The sequence below is a fragment of the Pelophylax lessonae genome (assembly GCF_965119305.1).
Source record: "Pelophylax lessonae genome assembly, chromosome: 12".
In the NCBI taxonomy this organism is placed as follows: domain Eukaryota; kingdom Metazoa; phylum Chordata; class Amphibia; order Anura; family Ranidae; genus Pelophylax; species Pelophylax lessonae.
The window spans coordinates 188,432,950-188,457,214 of record NC_138779.1 but is presented as its reverse complement, the minus strand read 5'-3'; the positions used below and the strand labels follow the sequence as shown (position 1 = coordinate 188,457,214).

At 45.2% G+C, this 24,265-nt stretch overlaps 1 protein-coding gene across 1 annotated transcript in view; it reads left to right on the top strand.

Moving 5' to 3' along the window:
• Window positions 1-2,854: 2,854 nt before the first annotated feature.
• The window catches only part of LOC309568016 (cell adhesion molecule CEACAM1-like), a 214,013-nt gene continuing 192,602 nt past the window's right edge, over window positions 2,855-24,265 (top strand). Inside the window, exon 1 of the mRNA XM_082273588.1 lies at window positions 2,855-3,023. Coding sequence (XP_082129714.1) covers window positions 2,960-3,023 — 64 coding nt within the window. The 5' untranslated portion in view covers window positions 2,855-2,959. The remainder of the gene's footprint in view (window positions 3,024-24,265) is intronic.

Here is a 24,265-nt window from a genome sequence, read left to right as displayed (position 1 = left end):
AGACATAGTACAGGAGATGGTCAGAGACTGCAGACATAGTACAGGAGATGGTCAGAGACTGTAGACATAGTACAGGAGATGGTCAGAGACTGCAGACATAGTACAGGAGATGGTCAGAGACTGCAGACATATTATAGGAGACTGTCAGAGACTGCAGACATATTATAGAAGACGGTCAGCAGGTATGACGTCTTTTTTACTTAAAGAAATAAAATAATACCCTTACTGTTTACACTGTGGTGACCTGTCAAGCGACTTAGTCCCCTGACAAGTTGCTCTTCATTCAGTGCAATGGAACCGTTCTAATCGGAGCAACTCAAGTTGCTCTGACTTAAAAAAAGGTTCCTGCACTTCTTGGGGGCAACTTCAGAACAACCTGCATTGACTTCTGCTAAGGAAGTTGTTTTCAAGCTGTGAGGAAGGCCTGCTAGTGTGAGCCAAGACTTTGTGTCACTTTAACAAATCAGTGGTCTTTTGGCAGCAACTTGGACAGAAGACAGGTCAAAATAAACAACGTATGGCTCATTGCAAAAAAAAGTCATTCCAATTAGCAATCAGAAAGAAGTGCATTGCTTTCAGATAAGTGAATGTCTCCAGAGGGAAATCTCAGGAAGAAACTAGACAGAGCAAAAGGAGTGCAGCCCCCAATGTAATAGGCACACTGCACACAGACTGGATAGTAAGATGCAGCAGAGGTGGGGGATGTGCCACTTCTCCGGTCATATACCTTAAGGATGACAGGCTATTCTCTCCTCATGTAAACTTCTGGATCTCTCCCCTCCTCCTCTCTGCCTCATCTGCCTCATCTCTGCCTTATTTTAAGACAGTTCCAGCTGTGCTCTTGTCAGTAACGGGCGACTGACTAGAGGAATTGTTATGGCAGGGTATAGGAGAGACAGATTCCTGGTCGGTACAGCAGCCAGTTCTGTTCTTAGGAGGAAGCTGGGAAGTGCAGCACTAGAGGCTGCCGGGTTCTCACTGCACCTGATTGGTTGTTAGGCCGCTAGGCGGGCCTTGCAACCATTAGTTTTCACACACAAGTGGGCAGTGGAGTCGGAGTGTGGGAGACTCCTAGACCTACAGGGGGAAGCCAGCCTTGGGATGTTTACAGTTTGTGTGCCTGAATGGTCAGTCTGAGCCTGGCAGCCACAACTTGGTTTCCTTGGTTAAGGGGCAAGGCTCCCGGGCCCCTAAGGACGCCCAGGCCCCCTACACATGTATGGCCCATTCCCCCCCAGATGGCGGCCCTGCCTACAGAGATAGTAGCACAAAGTAGCCTGCCTAGTTGCATGTTTGAATAAGGGTCTGTTATAGATTTTGAGGGGGGCCCACACTTTATATTTGAGGGGGCTTGTATTTTGCATGGGGTTTCCTCTTAAAATTCATACTAATCCCATAGGGCCGGGCAGAACACCTGATTGCCAAACCTCCCCATTTGAAAGAATTTGGTTTAAACCATGGCATGGGCCAAACTAGGAGCTTATCCCTAGCACAACAATTCTCCTTTCCTTCAGGAGAAGTTAAGCTCACAATGTATGTATGTATGTATGCAAAAGACACAACCCTGTCATGCCCCCAAATTTCCCAAACCAGGTAGAGTTAATATATAAAAAAAGTATGTTTTTCATTGCAACCTTTCTTTGCTCTGGCTTTTCAAAAAATAAAAAATAAAAAGACAATAATTTGGAGACTGGATGTAAAGTTTGTCTAGTATAACACTTTTACATTTTTATATTGCCTATGCAATACATTTTTAGAGAAGGTTAACATCAGGGCAAAAAAGAGACAACTGGGTGGGAAGGAGAGGCACTATGTGCTGCCTTGACAGATTTGAATGCCGATTGGCTTGCCCCTGAGCAATTTAGGCAGTAAATCACTTTCTACCACACTTGTGGAGGGGACAAAAGTGTTCCCTGCTCAAGTCTACTTGAGGCTCTATTCATACCATGCGCACAGAAATACGTGTTTCTGCGCCTTTCGGGAAATGCATGTAAAATGGAGCAGTCAGCTGTTAAACATTGATGTGCTGTGCAACAGAATTGATAAATGAGTGATTTAATAATAAGCATAATTTCCATAATATTGGTATACACATTTGATACTAAGCATACATATATTCATCAGCATAATAAACGAAACTTTTATTATTTTTATTACCTTTTTGACAGAAACAATATTGACTATATTTATTCAGCACCAATTCCATAGTAATGTTGATACACTAAAAAAATATAAGAACTGGCACACAGGGTTTGATTTAAAGGCAAATAGACTGTTGCGTGTACAAGGGAAGTTGCACTTTCCAAGATAATTTCTCCTTAGCTTATTGAATGAGGCGAAGCTCTGGGAACTTCCATTGACCAATCATGTGCATTTACAAAAACCTTATTGATGTTTCCTTGCACGTGATTGACTATTTTGTAAAAAAAAAAAAAAAAAAATGAACCACATTAACTAAGTTCTAGGGAAAATTATCTTCCAAACTGCAACCTCCCTTGCACAGCTTATTTGCTTATAGTAAATCTACCCCAATGTGACAGATAATAAAATAAATGGTGGAATACCCCTGTCTGAATAGGGTAACCATCTAGGGCAAGGACATATATTTTCAATCCACTGCATTTCCTGTAAATGTGCTAAAATTAGCCCTGGAGAATATTACTACAATGCTACTACCTGATAACTCCTTCATGTAAGTTAAATTATTGGCAGAGCACACCAGGAAGCTGGGTATAATGACACACTACAATGTTCCAAGGGATGTGGTTAAAAATTAATATTTCTCACACTTCCCTCTAGCAGTGAGTGACTGTGAGGCTTCATTATGAAGGACTAGAAAGCACTCCACAACGGCTCCAACAAGGAGGACAACTTGGAGAAATTTCATAATACACAGTCATTTTGTTGAGCAAAGTAATCATATATAGCAAGTTCAGCAACCATTTCCAGTTAAAGAAGCATGAGTAGGATGTCAGCAGGAATGGGTTTGATGATCCCTTGTGTCCTGTTGCTGCTAACCTCAGGTAAGTTTGCTCTGACATTTAGCATGTTGATCCAGAGTTTTTGGTTCTGTTACCACCACCTATTTAAGACATGTTAAGTACAGATACATGTTATAATATTACCACAACAGGAGGTGTAATGTGCAGCAAATGTATCAAAATGAAGATTTTAAAGCTTTAAAAAAAGAAGATTGTGGGTAAAGGGTTTTTTTGGAACATATTTAGAGGTGGTATTCTAGGGTGTACTTTACACTGCCATGGACTATTTAATAAATGTGTTGAATTGTGCTTTTGTCATCTAGTGCACTGTAACTTTTATCAGTATACAAAGTAGAGTACTCTTAAATACGGCGAGGCATACTTTTTTTTTATCAGTATATAAAGTTGATTAAAAAAAAGGAATTGTTTTATTTCCAATTATTATAATAATAATAATAATAAAAATTATTATTATGAGAACATTAACATATGTTGCAGATTACAAATTAAATAAGTTTTGTCCGATTTTTGTACATTTGGACCCTTAGGGGTATTTGTTAATATAAAATACTAAAAAGAATCTTTTTGTTTGTTTTTTCTTAATACATAGGTATATAGTAATAATGCCTACAACACATAAAAAAGGCAAGGAAGGAGAAACTTGTGCATTCTGTTAAAATCTGTGCTTTGCATTTAACACATTGTAAAGTGCATGTTTCGTTACACATTACGACAACTGACAACTGACACTAAGACAGGGAAGACTTAGCTCCCAAATATTCCTCTTTTGGAGGAACTGCCTTTCAGATAACTATGTCCCTTCTTCCTTCTCAGTGTCCACCTTTTTGGTCTGCCTTGTAAACCTCTTAGAAAATTGTATTATTTAACTACCAGCAGTAAATTTAGATTTAAATTTTTAATTGAATTTGAAAGGTAGTAGGATGGCAAAAGGTCTGGTGATGGAGGGGGTATATCTCAACTCTTACCACAAATCTGGGTGATCTACTTTCTGAGGTTCATCAAGAAAAACTGATCAACTATGACACTGCACAAATGTATCCAGTAAACTGGAAAACGGCATAGTCATTAACAGTTCATTACCAGAGATGGTCTCCCTTCTTCACTTTACCACTGTTATAAACACATGATAATCACTTGATAACTCAACCTTAGTAGTCACTGCCCTTGCTTTTTATGTTTTTTTTTTTACAAAAGTGGAAGTGACCTCAATGTATCTTCACTTACTCTCCCATAAAGTGGAATAAACTTGGGAGTAGGCATTGAGGAGCCTCTGAGCTAATGTGCAAAAAAAAAAAAAACGATAAAAGGCATACCATAAATATATACTATTTAATTTATTGTTTTTTTTATTGTTCTTTTGCTCATTAGTCCCGAGGAAGTGGGAGTATAAGGAAGCAGCTGAGGACACCGATCAAGTGCAGTAGATTCATAAAATGTATTAAAAACACACAAAGAGCAACTCATTTGACAAAAGGAATAATGGCATATCTCATGGAGGGTGCTTCACGGTGGTTCCAGCACTTCTGGGTTTCGCTTTCAGTGTCTTTTAAACTGTCTGGTGCCCGCATCAGCGCCTGCATTTTTGACAGCACACCACAAGATTTACTACTACCAAAGCTGCATTGTTGAAGATGTGCCATTATTGATTTTTGTAAGAGTGTGAGTGTTGCTATTTGTGTGTTTTAATACATTTTATGGATATACTGCACTTAGTTTGCGCCTTCTGCTGTTTCCTTATATTTTCCACAGAGATTGCTCCACTATTATTAAGGAGCTGCCTCTACTTATCATGATACAAACACACTATTTTATGGACTTTAATGCTTTTTAAAATTTTAGCAATTCTTACCCCTGAATCTTTTGCATATTTATAATAACAAAAAGCTTTTACGTGACGTAGCTAGGGTTTCACCGATGCCAGTTTTTTATTGGCCAACACGAGTACCGATACTTTGCAGCACAATTTGCATCAATACAAAAAAAGTGGTGCAAATCACATTGCAAAGAAGTGCATGCAATTTGAACAGGAATGCAGTGCAATTCCTGCCTGAATTACATGTGATTTCCCCCACTGCTCCTTTGTGTGTGTGTGTGTGTGTGTGTGTGTGTGTGTGTGTGTGTGTATGGAAAGGGATTAAAGCACCATCCAGTGGGCAGTTTAAAAAATGTTAGAACTCACAGTACATATCTGGCCACATGCAACATAATCAACAAAGGTGTCCCGGTCCACCAATGGTAGCAAATCAGGGCCGCTGGAGGTGCTCACAGGGCTGGAGAAGAAGTTCTGGGACCCCAAGATCAAAATGTTATATGTCTGCTGTGTTGGCAGAGGTAGCAGCCAACACAGTGGACACATTTCAATTTGATCTTTGTGTTATAGACACACCTGTTTGGGATTCTTTCCCATTCACCATCAGCATACAGCAGCAGCCCTGAGAAAGGGCGAGCCTTTGTTCCCCCAAAACGAGTTGGCTTGTTAACTAGTTGCTTCTTTCAATAAATGACTACAAATTCACCTTCCTACTTGCCTTTCATTGGATATTGGGCGATCCTTTCCACCTACTTTCTCTGAGTGATATGAAATTTTGTACTATCTCTACTAAAGTCATGCTGTCCCCCAATTTACATTAGACTTTCTTGCTTGGTGCCCCCCAAAAACAGACCCCCGATTCTTGCACCAAATTTATCACACTCGTTTGCTCTTATTGATCAACTCCACAAACACTCTTCTCTGGTCTGTGAACTTAGACCCCGGACGCATATATTTCACAACCCACAATTTCCCCAGGAATGAACATTGGGGCCTTTCACTGGTGGCTGGATAAAGGACTGTACCACATAGGGCATTGTTTTTCAACTACATGGGGCCACTATCTGCGAGCCACTGCATCAGTAACTTGAAAATGCCCCCTGTAGAAAAAGTTCGGCTTTCGCAAATCTTCATTTTTTCGCACTCTATTTGGGTTAACAAACCTGACCCCCCAGAATTACCACATCTGAATGTTAGTGCTCGGAGCTTGTGGAACAAAGGGGAGGCATCTCCATTATTTATTTGATGTTGGCAGAGAGCATGGAGAAGCCGGCCTATGCACAGAGCTGGGAACAGGACCTGGAGGAGGAATGGGATCTAGTCACTTGGCACCAGCGTTTTCAGTGCTCCTTCAAGGGATTTGTTAATGTCTCACTAATTGAGGCAATCGTAAAACTTATGTCACGCTGGTATCTAGTGCCTAGATGCCTGGCTAAAAAGTATCCAGACTCTTCTCTGTTTTCGAGGCTGCGCCCTTATAGGTAGCTTTATCCACACATGGTGGTCCTGTCCCAGAATTCATAGTTTCTGGAACAAAATTCTTCCAGATAATATATAAAGTCACAGGTTTTGCTATTCCCAAGACCCCACAGATAGGCTTGTTAAACAGTCCAGTGGAGAAGATTCCCAAAACATACCCAAACTCTTATATTCTATATGTTTCTGGAAGCTAATTTCATGATAGCTGGAGCTTGGAAAAAACCTACAATAGCTGTAGGAGTGGCAAAAACGTAAAATTCACATGGATTGTGACGCAAGAAAAACTGCTTGCTATTTTACTAGATAAGGCGGAGAAATTTAAACATATCTGGTAGCATTGGTCAACCTATGTAAATATCTCCCTATAATCACAACTACTCTCAGAGCATTCATGTTCCCTCCATCCCTCCATGGTGACTTTCTTCCCCCATTTCTCCCCTCTCTACTTCCTTCCCTTTCTTCTCCTTTCTCCCTGTTCATCTTCAGTTTATTTTTCCTTTTTTTTTTTTTTTTAATTAAATCAGGTTGACTTCAACCACTAACATGTTAAGGCATCCCTGCTCTGTTTCCCTCTGATTGTTCTTAGCCTTCAGGAATGGGAAGGATCTGCAGCATACCTTCTTTGTTACTTACTAAATTCGCAGGGGGTTTCAAAGACAGGATGTCTAAAAATGATTTATATTTCTCACCTGTAATTTACACTAGACTATAGGCTGCTTATAGTGTTATTGTTGAATTCTTCACATTTGAGACAATTTGTCTCCTGGTTGGCTAGTCCCCAGGGATCTATAAGAATCACAACCAATATATCGGTGTATGGTTCCTGGGGTTCTCCCCTTCCGGTTAAGCAGTAGCTTTGATGATTCCCTGAAATCATACCAGCGACTAAGTTACAGCAGGAATGACGATTATTCTCCCAGCTGGAGGATAACACAGTTTCTGGAAACTTTATGTACCATTCGGTAAACGTTATAGGAATTTGACCTACATTTTCACATACATGTTGTCTGGTTTGTATTTGATGATGTTTTCTTTTTGGTAAACTTCAAAAAAAAGATTGAAAGACATTTTGTACTAGGTGTTCCTCAATACCCACCCCAGAATTTCTCATCTATTGAGCACTCTTTTTGTCATGATCAAAGCGGTAGGAGTCTAGGATTAAAAAAAGATACACCTACACTATACTTTTGTTATCTATCAGCTTTTTGGGGTAAGACACTCTACTCTATAGTATATCCCTCAGAGCCAAGACTCACTTCTGGCCCAGAGCTTTCACAAACACATCAGATACATAAAGTGGAATAGGTTTATGTAGGCTCAGGGCTATACAATTGGCTTGTTTACACTTTCAGTGATAGGCCAGAAGTGGTACTATGAATAATTCTTTATTATAAGCTTACCTGTAGGTTCAAGTGAGCGAGTGGCATTTACTACTCCTTTAGGCTGCATTCACACATGATTTTGGGCGGAACCACCCAGCAATTTCAAATGGCTGCAAAATGCGGAAAGTGTTTGCGAAGCTATTACTTCTAATGGCACTTCAATTGTGCTGTGATTTGCCGCGATTGTCGCATGGTAAACTGTGCTGCAATCGCGGTAAATCAAAAAGGAACAGGAGCTTCTTTAGGATGACAGCATCGTGCATTACGATTTGCAGCAATTTACCGTGTGACAATTGCGGCAAAATAGCGGTGTGATTGGGGTGCCATTATAGATAATTGCATCACAAACGCGTCCCACGTTTTGCAGCCATTTGAAATTGCGGGGCGGAATCACATCTCATTGCCAAAATGGGAAGTAAATTTAATCCTTCTAAAATTAGGAAATTCCAGGTTGTTACCAGGGTCACCAGAACTAGTGTTCCGACTGGGAGTTTTCCCGCTCTATTACTGTTCCGTGGACAACCCAATATCTGGGGTTTTCTTTTACGTTCACTTTCAATGATAATATTAAAATGACAAATAGGGGGTAAATCTCCTTAATGGGGACACAGCAGGAAGAAAGGTGCCCTGGGATTTTAAGTTGAGGTGATCACAGAGGGGCCGATGGATGTAGTAATACAAATAGGTTTATTGAAAGTATAACAATCATAATATATGTCCACATGTACATATATAAAAAAAATATACTCGCAAGTACAGTAAACACATTGCATAGTTGAACTGGAGCATCAAAAAACTTGACGCGTATTGTGAGGAACATAGCTCACTTCTTCAGGAGTACATGCTCATCAACTGGTCTGAAAAGTACATAAAGTATCAATATCAATTGTAAAAATATATACAGCTGCAAAAAAAAAAGTATGTGAACCCTTTGGAATGATATGGATTTCTGCACAAATTGGTCATAAAATGTGATCTGTCATCATCATCTAAGTCACAACAATAACTACTAATAACACACAAAGAATGAAATGTTGCCATGTTTTTATTGAACACACCATGTAAACATTCACAGTGCAGGTGGAAAAAGTATGTGAACCCTTGGATTTAATAACTGGTTGAACCTCCTTTGGCAGCAATAACTTCAAGCAAACGTTTCCTGTAGTTGCAGATCAGACGTGCACAGCGGTCAGGAGTAATTCTTGACCATTCCTCTTTACAGAACTGTTGCAGTTCAGCAATATTCTTGGGATGTCTGGTGTGAATCGCTTTCTTGAGGTCATGCCACAGCATCTCAATCGGGTTGAGGTCAGGACTCTGACTGGGCCACTTCAGAAGGCGTATTTTCTTCTGTTTAAGCCCTTCTGTTGTTTATTTACTTCTATGCTTTGGGTCATTGTCCTGTTGCAACACACATCTTCTGTTGAGCTTCAGCTGGTAGACAGATGGCCTTAGGTTCTCCTGCAAAATGTCTTGATAAACTTGGGAATTCATTTTTCCTTCGATTATAGCACTCCGTCCAGGCCCTGACGCAGCAAAGCAGCCCCAAACCATGATGCCCCCACCACCATACTTCACAGTTGGGATGAGGTTTTGGTGTTGTTGTGCTGTGCCTCTTTTTTGCCACACATAGTGTTGTGTGTTTCTTCCAAACAAATCAACTTTGGTTTCATCTGTCCACAGAATATTTTGCCAGTACTGCTGTGGAACATCCAGGTGCTTCTGTGCAAACTGTAAACGTGCAGCAATGTTTTGTTTGGACAGCAGTGGCTTCCTCTGTGGTATCCTCCCATGAAATGCATTCTTGTTCAGTGTTTTACATATTGTAGATTCGCTAACAGGAATGCTAGCATTTGCCAGTGACTTTTGTAAGTCTTTAGCTGACACTCTAGGATTCTTCTTCACCTCATTGTGCAGTCTGCGCTGTGCTCTTGCAGTCATCTTTGCAGGACGGCCACTCCTAGGGAGAGTAGCAGTAATGCTGAACTTTCTCCATTTATGGACAATTTGTCTTACCGTGGACTGATGAACAGCAAGGCTTTTGGAGATACTTTTCAGGGCCGGCCTTTGGGGTGTGCGAGCCGCACAGGGCGCCATGGGCAACAAGGGCGCCGTGCGGCCATCACAGCTCGCAGAAGACCAGGTGATTCAGGCTGCACAGCGGGAGGTGAGCGGCGACCGTGGCCTGGACAGGGTTAACACAGGCCGCGGCCGGCGCTTACCTCCCGCCGTGCGGCTGTGCCTCGGTCACCCGTACTGATGCAGTGAGGCGAGCTGTGTATCACACATAGCTCAGCCTCCGATCCTTCCACACTGACGATCTCTCCTCCCTCCCTGCACTGACGCCAGAGGAGAGATCGTCAGCTCCTCCTTGCCCCGCCCCTTCTCCTCCTCCTCCCGCCCCGCCCACACTCCCGGGGATGTGTGGGCGGGAAGTTTAAAGAAAAAAAAAGCTGCAGAGAGCGGAAGGTAAGTGAGGACTCTCTCCTTCAAAAAATGTAAGGGGGGGGCTTTGTGTTGGGAGCTCTGTGTGTGGGGGGCTTTGTGTGGGGGGGGGTCTGTGATGTAAGGGGGGGCTCTCTGATGTGGGGGGCTCCATGGGGGGTCTGATGTAAGGGGGCTTTGTGTGGGGGTCTGTGATGTAAGGGGATGCTCTCTGATGTGGGGGTCTCCATGGGGGGGTCTGATGTAAGGGGGCTTTGTGTGGGGGGTCTGTGATGTAAGGGGGGCTCTCTGATGTGGGGGGCTCTGTGTGGGGGGGCTCTGATGTAAGGGGGCTTTGTGTGGGGGGTCTGTGATGTAAGGGGGGCTTTGTGTGAGGGGTCTGTGATGTGGGGGGCTCCACGGGGGGGGGGGGTCTGATGTAAGGGGGCTGTGTGTGGGGGGTCTGTGATGTAAGGGGGGCTCTCTGATGGGGGGGCTCTGTGTGGGGCTGATCTCTGATGTAAGGGGGCTTTGTGTGGGGGGTCTGTGATGTAAGGGGGGCTTTGTGTGGGGGGTCTCTGATGTGAGGGGGCTCTGTGTGGGGGGTCTCTGATGTGAGGGGGGCTCTGTGTGGGGGGTCTCTGATGTAAGCAGGGCTTTGTATGGGGGTCTCTGATGTAAGGGGGGCTTTGTATGGGGGTCTCTGATGTAAGGGCGGCTTTTTATGGGGGGCTCTGTGTGTGGGGTCTCTGATGTGAGGGGGGCTTTGTGTGGGGGGGTCTCTGATGTGAGGGGGGCTTTGTGTGTGTAGGGGGTCTCTGATGTGAGGGGGTCTCTGATGTGAGGGGGGCTCTGTGTGGGGGTCTCTGATGTGTGGGGTCTCTGATGTAAGGGGGCTTTGTGTGGGGGGTCTCTGATGTAAGGGGGCTTTGTGTGGGGGTCTCTGATGTAAGGGGGCTCTGAGTGTGGGGTCTCTGATGTGAGGGGGGCTTTGTGTGGGGGATCTCTGATGTGAGGGGGGCTTTGTGTGTAGGGGGTCTCTGATCTTAGGGGGGCTTTGTGTGGGGGTCTCTGATGTGAGTGGGTCTCTGTGTGGGGGGGGTCTCTGATGTGTGTGGGGGGTCTCTGATGTAAGTGGGGCTTTGTGTGTGGGGTCTCTGAAGTGAGGGGGCTTTGTGTGGGGGTCTCTGATGTGAGGGGGGCTCTGTGTGAGGGGTGCTCTCTGATGTAGGGGGCCTCTAAATTAAGGGGGCTTTGTGTGGGGGGTCTCTGATGTAAAGGGCTCTGTGTGGGGGGTCTCTGATGTAAAGGGGGCTCTGTGTGGGGGTCTCTGATGTAAGGGGGGCTAAGTTATTAGTGATCATAAAAAAGAAAAGACAAAGTGCAAAAAAGGTGCAAGAAAATGCGCGGGGGGGGGGCACAGGATTAGCTCGCACAGGGCGGCTGAACACCTAAGGCCGGCCCCAACATCACAGATCCCCCACATCACAGACCCCCCACACAAAGCCCCCCTGACATCACAGACCCCCCTTGGGGTGATGGGGGATCTATAGATATATGGGAGTCAGTGGGTCCTATATAGAGGTAGGTAGGTGTCTGGAGTCTTTTAACCACTTTAAGAATGGAATATTTTGCTGCTTAACCGCTTCCATACAGAGCAGTTAGACACCCTTCCTGCCCAGACCAATTTTCAGCTTTCAGCACTCTCACACTTTGAATGACAATTGCTCAGTCATGCTACACTGTAACCAAACAAAATTTTTATCATTTTTTTCACACAAATAGAGCTTTCTTTTGGTGGTATTTGATCACAACTGGGTTTTTTTTTTCGTGATATATGCAAAAAAAGAGCAAAAATTTTGAAAAAAAACACTTTTTTTTAGTTTCAATTATGAAATTTTGCAAAAAATAAATTTTTCTTCATACATTTGGGCCAAAATGTATACTGCTACATGTCTCTGGTAAAATTAACCCAAATTAGTGTATATTATTTAGTCTGTGTGAAAGTTATTGAGTCTAGAAGCTATGGTTAGTGTTGAGCGAACACGGACTGTATTATTCGTGTTCGTACCGAATAATTGGATTTTTTGTACCCGAACACGGACACGGACACTTTACTGTATGTTCGGGTAAAAATCCATGTTCGGTCGTTTTATTTCCGGGTTTTGCATGCTTTGGCGCTCTTTTCATGGCGGGCTTTCAACAGCCAATCAACAATCGTTTAACTGGTGTGCCTTAAGCCATCCCAGCCATGCCTGCAAATGTCTCAGTAGCTGTGATTGGCCGTCTGAAGCATGTGACCAAGACCTAAGTTCCAGGCAGCCGCAGCGTCTTCATTCTGCTGTTTAGATCAGGGACAGAGCACACATCAACGTGCTGGCTGCTGATTAGGGAAAGATAGGCAGGAGAAAACCATTTGTGTCCGGATAGAATTGAGGGACAGGTCGGAGTGTTTAGGCAGGGCGAGTTGTAGGCATTTTAGGGATAGAGTCTGCTGAATTATAGGGTCAGTGTCTTCTACAAAGTGCAATCGATATTGCTGTGTGGGGGGGTGGGGTGACTCTGCACTCAATCCTGATCTACGATCTCTTCTCAATCCTGTTAGGGAGAGGCTGCTGCTGCTGAATTTTAGGGAAACTGTGTTCTACAAACTACAATCGATATTGCTGTGTGGTGTGGGATAGGAGATAGGCAGGTGTCAGTGATCCACATCCATTTTTCTGTGTGTGGGCTGCAGTGAACACAATCTTTTTGGGCTGCAGTGAACACAATCTTTTTGGGGTGCAGTGAACAACGTCCTTTTTGGGGTGCAGTGAACAAAATCTTTTTGGGGTGCAGTGAACAAAATCCTTTTTGGGGTGCAGTGAACAACATCCTTTTTGGGGTGCAGTGAACACAATCTTTTTGGGGTGCAGTGAACAAAATCCTTTGTGGGGTGCAGTGAACACAATCTTTGTGGGGTGCAGTGAACACAATCTTTTTGGGGTGCAGTGAACAACATCCTTTTTGGGGTGCAGTGAACAAAATCCTTTTTGGGGTGCAGTGAACACAATCTTTTTGGGGTGCAGTGAACAAAATCCTTTGTGGGGTGCAGTGAACACAATCTTTGTGGGGTGCAGTGAACACAATCTTTTTGGGGTGCAGTGAACAAAATCCTTTTTGGGGTGCAGTGAAAAAATCCTTTTTGGGGTGCAGTGAACAACATCCTTTTTGGGGTGCAGTGAACACAATCTTTTTGGGGTGCAGTGAACAAAATCCTTTGTGGGGTGCAGTGAACACAATCTTTGTGGGGTACAGTGAACAGAATCTTTGTGGGGTGCAGTGAACACAATCTTTGGGGGGTACAGTGAACACAATCTTTTTGGGGTGCAGTGAACAAAATCCTTTGTGGGGTGCAGTGAACACAATCTTTGTGGGGTGCAGTGAACACAATCTTTTTGGGGTGCAGTGAACAAAATCCTTTGTGGGGTGCAGTGAACACAATCTTTGTGGGGTGCAGTGAACACAATCTTTTTGGGGTGCAGTGAACAAAATCCTTTTTGGGGTGCAGTGAACACAATCTTTGTGGGGTGCAGTGAACACAATCTTTTTTGGGGTGGAGTGAACAAAATCCTTTTTGGGGTGCAGTGAACAACATCCTTTTTGGGGTGCAGTGAACAAAATCCTTTTTGGGGTGCAGTGAACACAATCTTTTTAGGGTGCAGTGAACAAAATCCTTTGTGGGGTGCAGTGAACACAATCTTTGTGGGGTGCAGTGAACACAATCTTTTTGGGGTGCAGTGAACAAAATCCTTTTTGGGGTGCAGTGAACAACATCCTTTTTGGGGTGCAGTGAACAAAATCCTTTGTGGGGTGCAGTGAACACAATCTTTGTGGGGTACAGTGAACAGAATCTTTGTGGGGTGCAGTGAACACAATCTTTGGGGGGTACAGTGAACACAATCTTTTTGGGGTGCAGTGAACAAAATCCTTTGTGGGGTGCAGTGAACACAATCTTTGGGGGGTACAGTGAACACAATCTTTTTGGGGTGCAGTGAACAAAATCCTTTGTGGGGTGCAGTGAACACAATCTTTTTGGGGTGCAGTGAAAAAATCCTTTTTGGGGTGCAGTGAACAACATCCTTTTTGGGGTGCAGTGAACACAATCTTTTTGGGGTGCAGTGAACAAAATCCTTTGTGGGGTGCAGTGAACACAATCTTTGTGGGGTACAGTGAACAGAATCTTTGTGGGGTGCAGTGAACACAATCTTTGGGGGGTACAGTGAACACAATCTTTTTGGGGTGCAGTGAACAAAATCCTTTGTGGGGTGCAGTGAACACAATCTTTGGGGGGTACAGTGAACACAATCTTTTTGGGGTGCAGTGAACAAAATCCTTTGTGGGGTGCGTGTGAGATCCACCTTTCCAAGTTTTTGGGGTTCATCTCATACTTCTGAAGATTTGAGGGTGCTGCCTGTTCCATACTCCTCCTCCTACTGCTCAACCATCCTTTTAGGGGTACAAACAATAGTAATTGGGGCCTATTAACGTAGGGGCTATTGGAGCTGCAGCTCCAGGCCCCTACCTTTTATATAGGCCCCGGGTTGGCCATATTCACTGTTACCGCTCTTCTATCACTTGTAAACACAGAAGTCTGGCTTCTATGCTCGCTTCCCCAGGCAGCACCCTCAGAACCTCCCCACACAGCGCGAAGGCCGGACAAGGAGGGACAGTTGCCGATGCATGGATGTGTTTATGGGCTTCAGACACAGCATCCCATGTTGAATTAGGCATGCATGGCTGCACCCTTCCTCCTCTGGGTGCATGGCAAGGCACGGCCCTTAAGGCCCTTCAAAATCCTCAGCACCAATTCCACATCCATTTTTCTGTGTGTGGGCTGCAGTGAACACAATCTTTTTGGGCTGCAGTGAACACAATCTTTTTGGGGTGCAGTGAACAACGTCCTTTTTGGGGTGCAGTGAACAAAATCTTTTTGGGGTGCAGTGAACAAAATCCTTTTTGGGGTGCAGTGAACAACATCCTTTTTGGGGTGCAGTGAACACAATCTTTTTGGGGTGCAGTGAACAAAATCCTTTGTGGGGTGCAGTGAACACAATCTTTGTGGGATGCAGTGAACACAATCTTTTTGGGGTGCAGTGAACAACATCCTTTTTGGGGTGCAGTGAACAAAATCCTTTTTGGGGTGCAGTGAACACAATCTTTTTGGGGTGCAGTGAACAAAATCCTTTGTGGGGTGCAGTGAACACAATCTTTGTGGGGTGCAGTAAACACAATCTTTTTGGGGTGCAGTGAACAAAATCCTTTTTGGGGTGCAGTGAACAACATCCTTTTTGGGGTGCAGTGAACAAAATCCATTTTGGGGTGCAGTGAACAACATCCTTTTTGGGGTGCAGTGAACAAAATCATTTTAGGGTGCAGTGAACACAATCTTTGTGGGGTACAGTGAACAGAATCTTTGTGGGGTGCAGTGAACACAATCTTTGGGGGGTACAGTGAACACAATCTTTTTGGGGTGCAGTGAACAAAATCCTTTGTGGGGTGCAGTGAACACAATCTTTGTGGGGTGCAGTGAACACAATCTTTTTGGGGTGCAGTGAACAAAATCCTTTGTGGGGTGCAGTGAACACAATCTTTGTGGGGTGCAGTGAACACAATCTTTTTGGGGTGCAGTGAACAAAATCCTTTTTGGGGTGCAGTGAACACAATCTTTGTGGGGTGCAGTGAACACAATCTTTTTTGGGGTGGAGTGAACAAAATCCTTTTTGGGGTGCAGTGAACAACATCCTTTTTGGGGTGCAGTGAACAAAATCCTTTTTGGGGTGCAGTGAACACAATCTTTTTAGGGTGCAGTGAACAAAATCCTTTGTGGGGTGCAGTGAACACAATCTTTGTGGGGTGCAGTGAACACAATCTTTTTGGGGTGCAGTGAACAAAATCCTTTTTGGGGTGCAGTGAACAACATCCTTTTTGGGGTGCAGTGAACAAAATCCTTTGTGGGGTGCAGTGAACACAATCTTTGTGGGGTACAGTGAACAGAATCTTTGTGGGGTGCAGTGAACACAATATTTGGGGGGTACAGTGAACACAATCTTTTTGGGGTGCAGTGAACAAAATCCTTTGTGGGGTGCAGTGAACACAATCTTTGGGGGGTACAGTGAACACAATCTTTTTGGGGTGCAGTGAACAAAATCCTTTGTGGGGTGCAGTGAACACAATCTTTTTGGGGTGCAGTGAAAAAATCCTTTTTGGGGTGCAGTGAACAACATCCTTTTTGGGGTGCAGTGAACACAATCTTTTTGGGGTGCAGTGAACAAAATCCTTTGTGGGGTGCAGTGAACACAATCTTTGTGGGGTACAGTGAACAGAATCTTTGTGGGGTGCAGTGAACACAATCTTTGGGGGGTACAGTGAACACAATCTTTTTGGGGTGCAGTGAACAAAATCCTTTGTGGGGTGCAGTGAACACAATCTTTGGGGGGTACAGTGAACACAATCTTTTTGGGGTGCAGTGAACAAAATCCTTTGTGGGGTGCAGTGAACACAATCTTTGTGGGGTGCAGTGAACACAATCTTTTTGGGGTGCAGTGAACAAAATCCTTTTTGGGGTGCAGTGAACAACATCCTTTTTGGGGTGCAGTGAACACAATCTTTTTGGGGTGCAGTGAACAAAATCCTTTGTGGGGTGCAGTGAACACAATCTTTGTGGGGTACAGGGAACAGAATCTTTGTGGGGGTGCAGTGAACACATTCTTTGGGGGGTACAGTGAACACAATCTTTTTGGGGTGCAGTGAACAAAATCATTTTAGGGTGCAGTGAACACAATCTTTGTGGGGTGCAGTGAACAAAATCCTTTTTGAGGTGCAGTGAACACAATCTTTGTGGGGTGCAGTGAACACAATCTTTGTGGGGTACAGTGAACACAATCTCATACTTCTGAAGATTTGAGGGTGCTGCCTGTTCCATACTCCTCCTCCTACTGCTCAACCATCCTTTTAGGGGTACAAACAATAGTAATTGGGGCCTAGTGTGGTGGTGTACGTGTGAGATACATACACTTTCTTTTTGATCATATTTTCTATTCCGCTATTCAATTAAATCCTTTGGGGATCAATTAAATTGCGTGATAGTCTGTGTCGGTACGTGTGAGATCCACCTTTCCAAGTTTTTGGGGTTCATCTCATACTTCTGAAGATTTGAGGGTGCTGCCTGTTCCATACTCCTCCTCCTACTGCTCAACCATCCTTTTAGGGGTACAAACAATAGTAATTGGGGCCTATTAACGTAGGGGCTATTGGAGCTGCAGCTCCAGGCCCCTACCTTTTATATAGGCCCCGGGTTGGCCATATTCACTGTTACCGCTCTTCTATCACTTGTAAACACAGAAGTCTGGCTTCTATGCTCGCTTCCCCAGGCAGCACCCTCAGAACCTCCCCACACAGCGCGAAGGCCGGACAAGGAGGGACAGTTGCCGATGCATGGATGTGTTTATGGGCTTCAGACACAGCATCCCATGTTGAATTAGGCATGCATGGCTGCACCCTTCCTCCTCTGGGTGCATGGCAAGGCACGGCCCTTAAGGCCCTTCAAAATCCTCAGCACCAAGCCCATGATGCTCTTAATCCGGCCCTGGTCCTCCTCCACCGCCGCTTCCACCTACACCGCCCATAGGTGTGCGCAGCCTATTGCATTAAGGTGTGCACCCCAAAGTTGAAATACACATGTATGTGTTTGCCAGCAGGGAGAGTAATGTATCGGGGGCCATGTACCTGTAGGCAAAGAGAAATAGAGCAGAGCAGGTCCGAGGGAGATCTTTCCCATCTCCTCACTGGCAATGCTATGTGCCCTAGGTGATTAGGGTGTGCCCAGGCACACCCGGCACACCCTGTGCGCATGCCTATGTCACCGCCACATCCACCACCACCTCAACCTCCCTCCTACTCCATATGGGCCTCGTCCTTCAGAGATGAAGAAGAACATTGTTTTATTTTTCTGTTTTTTTTTTTGTTGTTTTAAGTTATTTCCCTATCCACATTTGTTTGCAGAGCACTTGCCATGCTCTTAATTACGTTTTGCTGCCATTTGCAGCACTCTAGCCCTTTCCTTTGGTGTTTTAGAGCCATTTTAGTGCCTTAAAGTTCGGGTCCCCATTGACTTCAATGGGGTTCGGTGTCCGGGAAAAGTTCGGTAAAAGTCCGGGACACGGACCCGGACTTTTTTTTAAAGTTCGGCCGAACCCGTCGAACACGGACATCTAGGTGTCCGCTCAACCCTAGCTATGGTACCAATTACTGAAAATTGATCACACCAGATGTACTGACTGCCTATCTCCTTTCTTGAGGCCCTGAAATGTCAGGACAGTACAAATACCGACCAAATGACCCCTTTTTGTAAAGTAGACAGTCCAAGGTATTTAGTAAGAGGCATGGTGAGTTTTTTGAAGGTGTAATTTTTTCCCACAATTCTTGGGAAAATGAAGAATTTGATAGTGAATGGTGATTATTTTTATTCCTGTTTGGTCTGAGGTTTTCCCGCACAGACCCCCCAATTGACGTTATGGAACTACTGTCGTTGCTGACTCGAATACTGCCTTCTGTCCTTTGCTCCCTCCTGACTGACTCTACTTCTGAGCCCTGCCCCCCGTCTCCTAGTTTAAAAGCTCCTCCAACTTGGTGGCCATCTTTCTCCCCAAAAGAGCTGTACCATCCCCATTAAGGTGCAGCCCATCCTTACTAAAGAGCCCGTAGCCGACTGAGAAGTCAGCCCAGTTCTCCAGGAACCCAAACCCCTCCTTCCTACACAAATTCCTCAGCCACTTGTTAAGTTCCCTAATGTCCTTCTGCCTATCCTGTGTGGCTCAAGGTACCGGCAGTATTTCAGAGAAAACCACCTTGAAGGTCCTATTCCTCAATCTATTCCCTAAGTCCCTGAAATCATTCTTTAAGATCCTCCACCTTCCTCTTACTTGGTCATTAGTGCCCACATGCACCATGACCGCTGGTTCATCCCCAGCCCCGCCCAATAATCTGTCTACCTGATCCGCGATGTGCCGAACTCGAGCGCCCGGTAAACAACATACTGCCGGCTACCGCAATCTTTTCGACGGATTGCCCTCTCTGTCCTCTTGATGATTGAGTCCCCCACTACCACAACCTCTCTAACCTTTCCTGAATCTCAGCCCCCCTTCTTCCTGGAGCTTCCTGGCAGCTGGGAAAGAGTGCCTGCTCCAGCACTGCCACCCCTGAGCTGATATCCCCCTCAACCTGCAACTTGGCAAATTTGTTAGGGTGTACCAACTTAGGACTGGTCTCCCTGGCACTCTTCCTTCTACCCTTCCTAATGGTCACCCAACTGCCTACCTCTGATGCCTGCGTCTCTTCTACTCCTCCCACCTCTATGCCAGCCTCTGCCAGCACCTGATGGGTAATGTCCAAGCTCCTTTCCCGGTTGTTGATGCTACGCAGTGTTGCCACTATGTTTTCTAGATCCAGGATCTGGGCTTCCAGAGAAACAAGTCGCACACATCTTGCACAGCAGTATTCGCCCTCGATTGGTTCATCAAGGAACGCATACATGGAGCAAGAAGTGCACTGAGTGGCTTCCCCAATCCTGTCGGACATTATTACCCTCTACTCCAGTGTTTCTCAACTCCGGTCCTCAGGGCACACTAACAGGCCAGGTTTGCAAGAAAACTGAAATACATCACAGGTGATATCATTTGCTTCTCAGTGATTGCAGTATTCAAGTCTGAATCTCCTCAAGGTAATACTTAAAATCTGGCCTGTTAGTGTGCCCCGAGGACCGGAGTTGAGAAACACTGCTCTACTCTATGGGGATAATTAGTAACGACCTGCTAATCCTTACCTACTCTACTTCTATCTCCCCTGGTACTAAACCTAAGATACTCACCAATCGCTAAGATACTTTACCAGTCCTCCCAGGTACTCGGTCGCAGGGCACGGTCGGTCGCAGGACACGGTCATTTCCAATAAAAAATATTTAAAAATCAAATTTTTTAAAATTATTTTAGGCCAATTTGTTTTCTGCCACATATTTTTAGTAAACAAAATCCCAATAAGTATATATAATTGGTTTATGCAAAGTATCTGCAAACTAGGGTAAAGATTTATGTCTTTTTTTTTTTTTGCCAGACGGATCGGACACCTAACTGTAATTTTTGGCACTTTTGGGGGGCTCATTGACAATACTACAGTAATCAGTGCTAAAAAATATGTACTGTTACTGTACTAATCGCGCTGGCAGGGAAAGGGGTTAATACCAGGGGCAATCAAAGGGTTAAATGTGTCCCTAGGGGGTGCTTTCTAACTGTGTAGAGGATGGGCTCTCTGCATGAACACAGAGACCTGTGTTCCTAAGTAAGAGGAACACAGGATCTCTGTGTTCATAACTGACAGTAAATCGGTCTGCCGTGTTTACAATGGCAGACCGCTATTCTGTCTCCAGGAGGAGCGATCGTGGGTGCCCGGCAGCAATCGCGGCCCGCCGGACCTGCTGATCAGCTTTCCCTGTGGCAAATGGGGCTCCCACGCCCCCGCTATCAGTCCCATGAAGCAACATACAGATACGTTGTTTCGCAGGACAGAGCCGACTTGCCGCAGTAAAACTATGGTGGCTGGTCGGCAAGCAATTATACAGTTTGGTTTAACCACTTGCCGACCGCTCACATTGAGCGTACTGCGGCAAAGTGGTTCGTTATCATCCAGCGACGTAGACCTACGTCGCTGGACTCCTCCCCCTGTAGGCGGCGCTCGCGCGCCGCCGGGGGCTCGCTCTCGCTGTTTTCATTCACATCGGGAGTCGGGCCAGGGGAGGAGCGGCGGCGATCGCCACTGCTCTGCCCCGATCATCGGGGAATCGAGTGAGGAGGTCCGCCCGCCTGTGTAAACAGAGCAGGCGGATCTCCTAAGTGACAGGGACTGACAGATCGGAGTGTTCAGCATAGCTGAACATCCGATCTGTCCTTCTGTCACTTAGTCACCTCCCCCCCCCCACACGTCAGTAAGCACCAGGCATACATTAACCCCTCCCTCTCCAATAAAATTAACCCCTTCACTGCCAGTGTCATTTTTACAGTAACAGTGCATATGTATAGCACTGATTACTGCAGTAATGTCACTGGTACCCCCAAAAGTGTCAAAAATGTCAGTCAAGGGTCCGATCTTTCCGCCGCAATGTCGCAGTCGCGCAAACAAAATCGCAGATCACCGCCATTACGTGTTAAATAAAAAAACACCAAAAATGACAAATCTTTCCCGTAGTTAGTAAACGCAATAACTTTTGCGTAAACCAATCAAAATACGCTTATCGTGATTTTTTTTACCAAACATAGGTAGCAGAAAACAAATTGGCCAAAAAATTTTAAAAAATTTGATTTTTAAATTTTTTGGGGGGGAATTTCATATAAAAAAATGTTAAAAATATTGTTATTTTTTCAAAATAAACGCTCTTTTTTTGTTTATAGCACAAAAAGTAAAAAGCGCACTGGTGATCAAATACCACCAAAAGAAAGCTCTGTTTGTGGAAAAAAAAGGACATCAATTTCGTTTGGGTATGGCGACGCACGACTGTGCAATTGTCAGTTAAAGTCGCACAGCGCCGAATCGCAAAAAGTGGCCTGGACGTAAGACAGCAAAATCCTCCGGTGGTAAAGTGGTTAAGCCACTGAAATATGCCAACCAGATTGCAAAAAAAAAAAAAAAAAAACACAAGGACTGTGGTGTTTAAACTTGATGGAATTTTTATTTTATTTGGGGCTATGTGGCTTTTTAAGTTATGGGCCTTTCTATATGTTACCATGTGAAAAACCAAAATATAAAAGGAATAGACTCCGTAGATGTAGTATAAGTAGGCTGTGGCCTCCCTTAACTATAGCCCAAAGGCTATGTAAGAATAAGAAAAAGGGAAATGGTGCTGTCTACTAGTAAATACTCCAATCAGTAGAGATAAGTAAGGAGATAGGTGTTTGTAATAAAGGTTTGGTGGTGAATTGGCGCAAGAAGAGGTCTCAAAAAAAAAAAAAAAAAAAAGTCTGGTCCTGGGGACCCGGGGGAGGGGGAGAAGGGAAACACCAGGGGTGGGGGGACCCCCAAACAGTTCAGGGGGTAGCTGTCCACTGTAGCGGCTGCCGGCGGAAGAGACAGAAGAGATCTCTGGGGGGAGACAAGAGGGAAGACAGCGCAGCGCCTTCTAAGTGCAGCAAGACATTTATTGAAGTATGTGCAGCAGTATTACACTCACATTTAGTCGGTGAATAAGATGCAGTTTGTCAAGTAATGTTGATCATCAGGAGCATCACTGGAGCAGGTCCTGGTGGTGGAGGCAGTGGATCCCGGTGAGAGCGGCAGGGGGTTCCTCCGTGTGTACAGGGATGGCCTCGGTGGTGTCCGTGGGCTCCTCGTCAACTGGTGGAACGCTGGCACTCGTGGGTCCTGGGATCCTGGAGTCACTCCTGGCGGTGATGCGGGATGCTACGGCGACGCGTTATCGGAGCATGCGCTCCTTCCTCAGGCCGTGGATGCACCATGTTTGGACAGGGCATTTATGCAGTGATAAGGACGGTGGCTCAGGGGAGGCAAAAAGCATGGCTTGAAAGTCTGCAATAGGTGGAATATAGGTGTTTGGCCACTAGGTGGGGTGTGTGGGTACACAAACTGATGTGGTTAAATGCATGGGGAGGGGAATAACAGACCATGTGGGAAACTATAGTGTAATAGGACCGTAGTTGAAAACTAAAAATGGGAGGGGGTTTTGTTTTGGGGGGTTTTTTCACTGGGAGGGATGGAGATGACAAGGGAGGGGGGGGTTTTGGGGGGATTATGTGTATAAGTGTCATGGATATGTGTTGCTGTGTGTATGGTGCTATGGGATAAGAATAGGGTACATGGTTTGGGCACGGGGACATATTGGGGGGGGGGGGGGAAGGACATGTTGGGTGTTGGGGGGGGTGGAGGAGGGGAAGATGTGATGTAAAAAAAAAAAAAAACGCATGTACAATAACTGGGGATGGTTTTGGTTGGTTGTAGCTGTTTTGGGGGGGGGGGGGGGGGGTTGTGGGGGTTTTTGTTTTCACGGGCAGTTTGATCCATTGATCCGGGGGGGGGGGAATGGAAGGGTGTTGTGTTGTCTTAAAAAAAAACAAAAAAAAAACCGCACAAATCAATTAGTAACACATCAATTAGTATCAAATCCGAACTTTTGCAACAGGCGATGGGGGGGGGGTATGGCTGGGGATGGTTTTGGTTGTGGTTGTTTGGGGGGGAGGGAAGGGTTGTGGGGGTTTTTTGTTTTCACGGGCGGTTTAATCCGTGGGGGGGGTTTAGTGGGGGGCGTGGAAAGAAGGTGGGTGGGGTGCATGGAGAAGCATTACAGCAATTACAACTATACATCGATGATGACGATGAAGACCTCTCCCTGTTCACACAACACCCATCCTCCTCACCCCCAGTTAAACATTCCTCCTTCAAGCCCAAATATGTCTTCAACCCAGTTCATTCCAAGGGCCCATACCTTCAAACCTTCTACCAAGTGGTTTACTCCGACATCATCAAACTTTGTCAACCGGCTACCCCCACCCATTCCAAACATTCCAACCTTTCCACCGGTGAAAAACAAGCCCTCAAGCATCTCACCCAAAACCCCAACCTTGTCATTAAGACGGCCGACAAGGGTGGAGGTATAGTAATACAAAACAAAACTGACTACCTAGATGAAGCCCACAGGCTCCTCTCTGATACCTCTACCTACCATAAGCTCCACCAAGATCCCCTGATTCCATTTCAAGCTGAGGCTCGGTCCCTGACTATGCAGGCACACGAGGCCGGCATAATCAATAAACATGAACTGGCATTTTTCAATAAGGATTTTTTTGCCACACCATATTTTTACCACATTCCCAAGATTCACAAAAATTCCACCAACCCCCCTGGCAGGCCCATAGTAGCCGCCATGGACAGCCTAACCAGCCCCTTCTCCCAATACGTTGACCAATTCCTCCAACCCCTAGCCCAAAACCTCCCAGCATACATCAGAGACGGAGTGTACCTTCTTGAACAACTCTCCCACTACTCCTGGGAATCATCCTACATGTGGGCATCCCTTGATGTCAACTCTCTATATACCTCCATCCCCCATGACATAGGCCTCAGAGCCG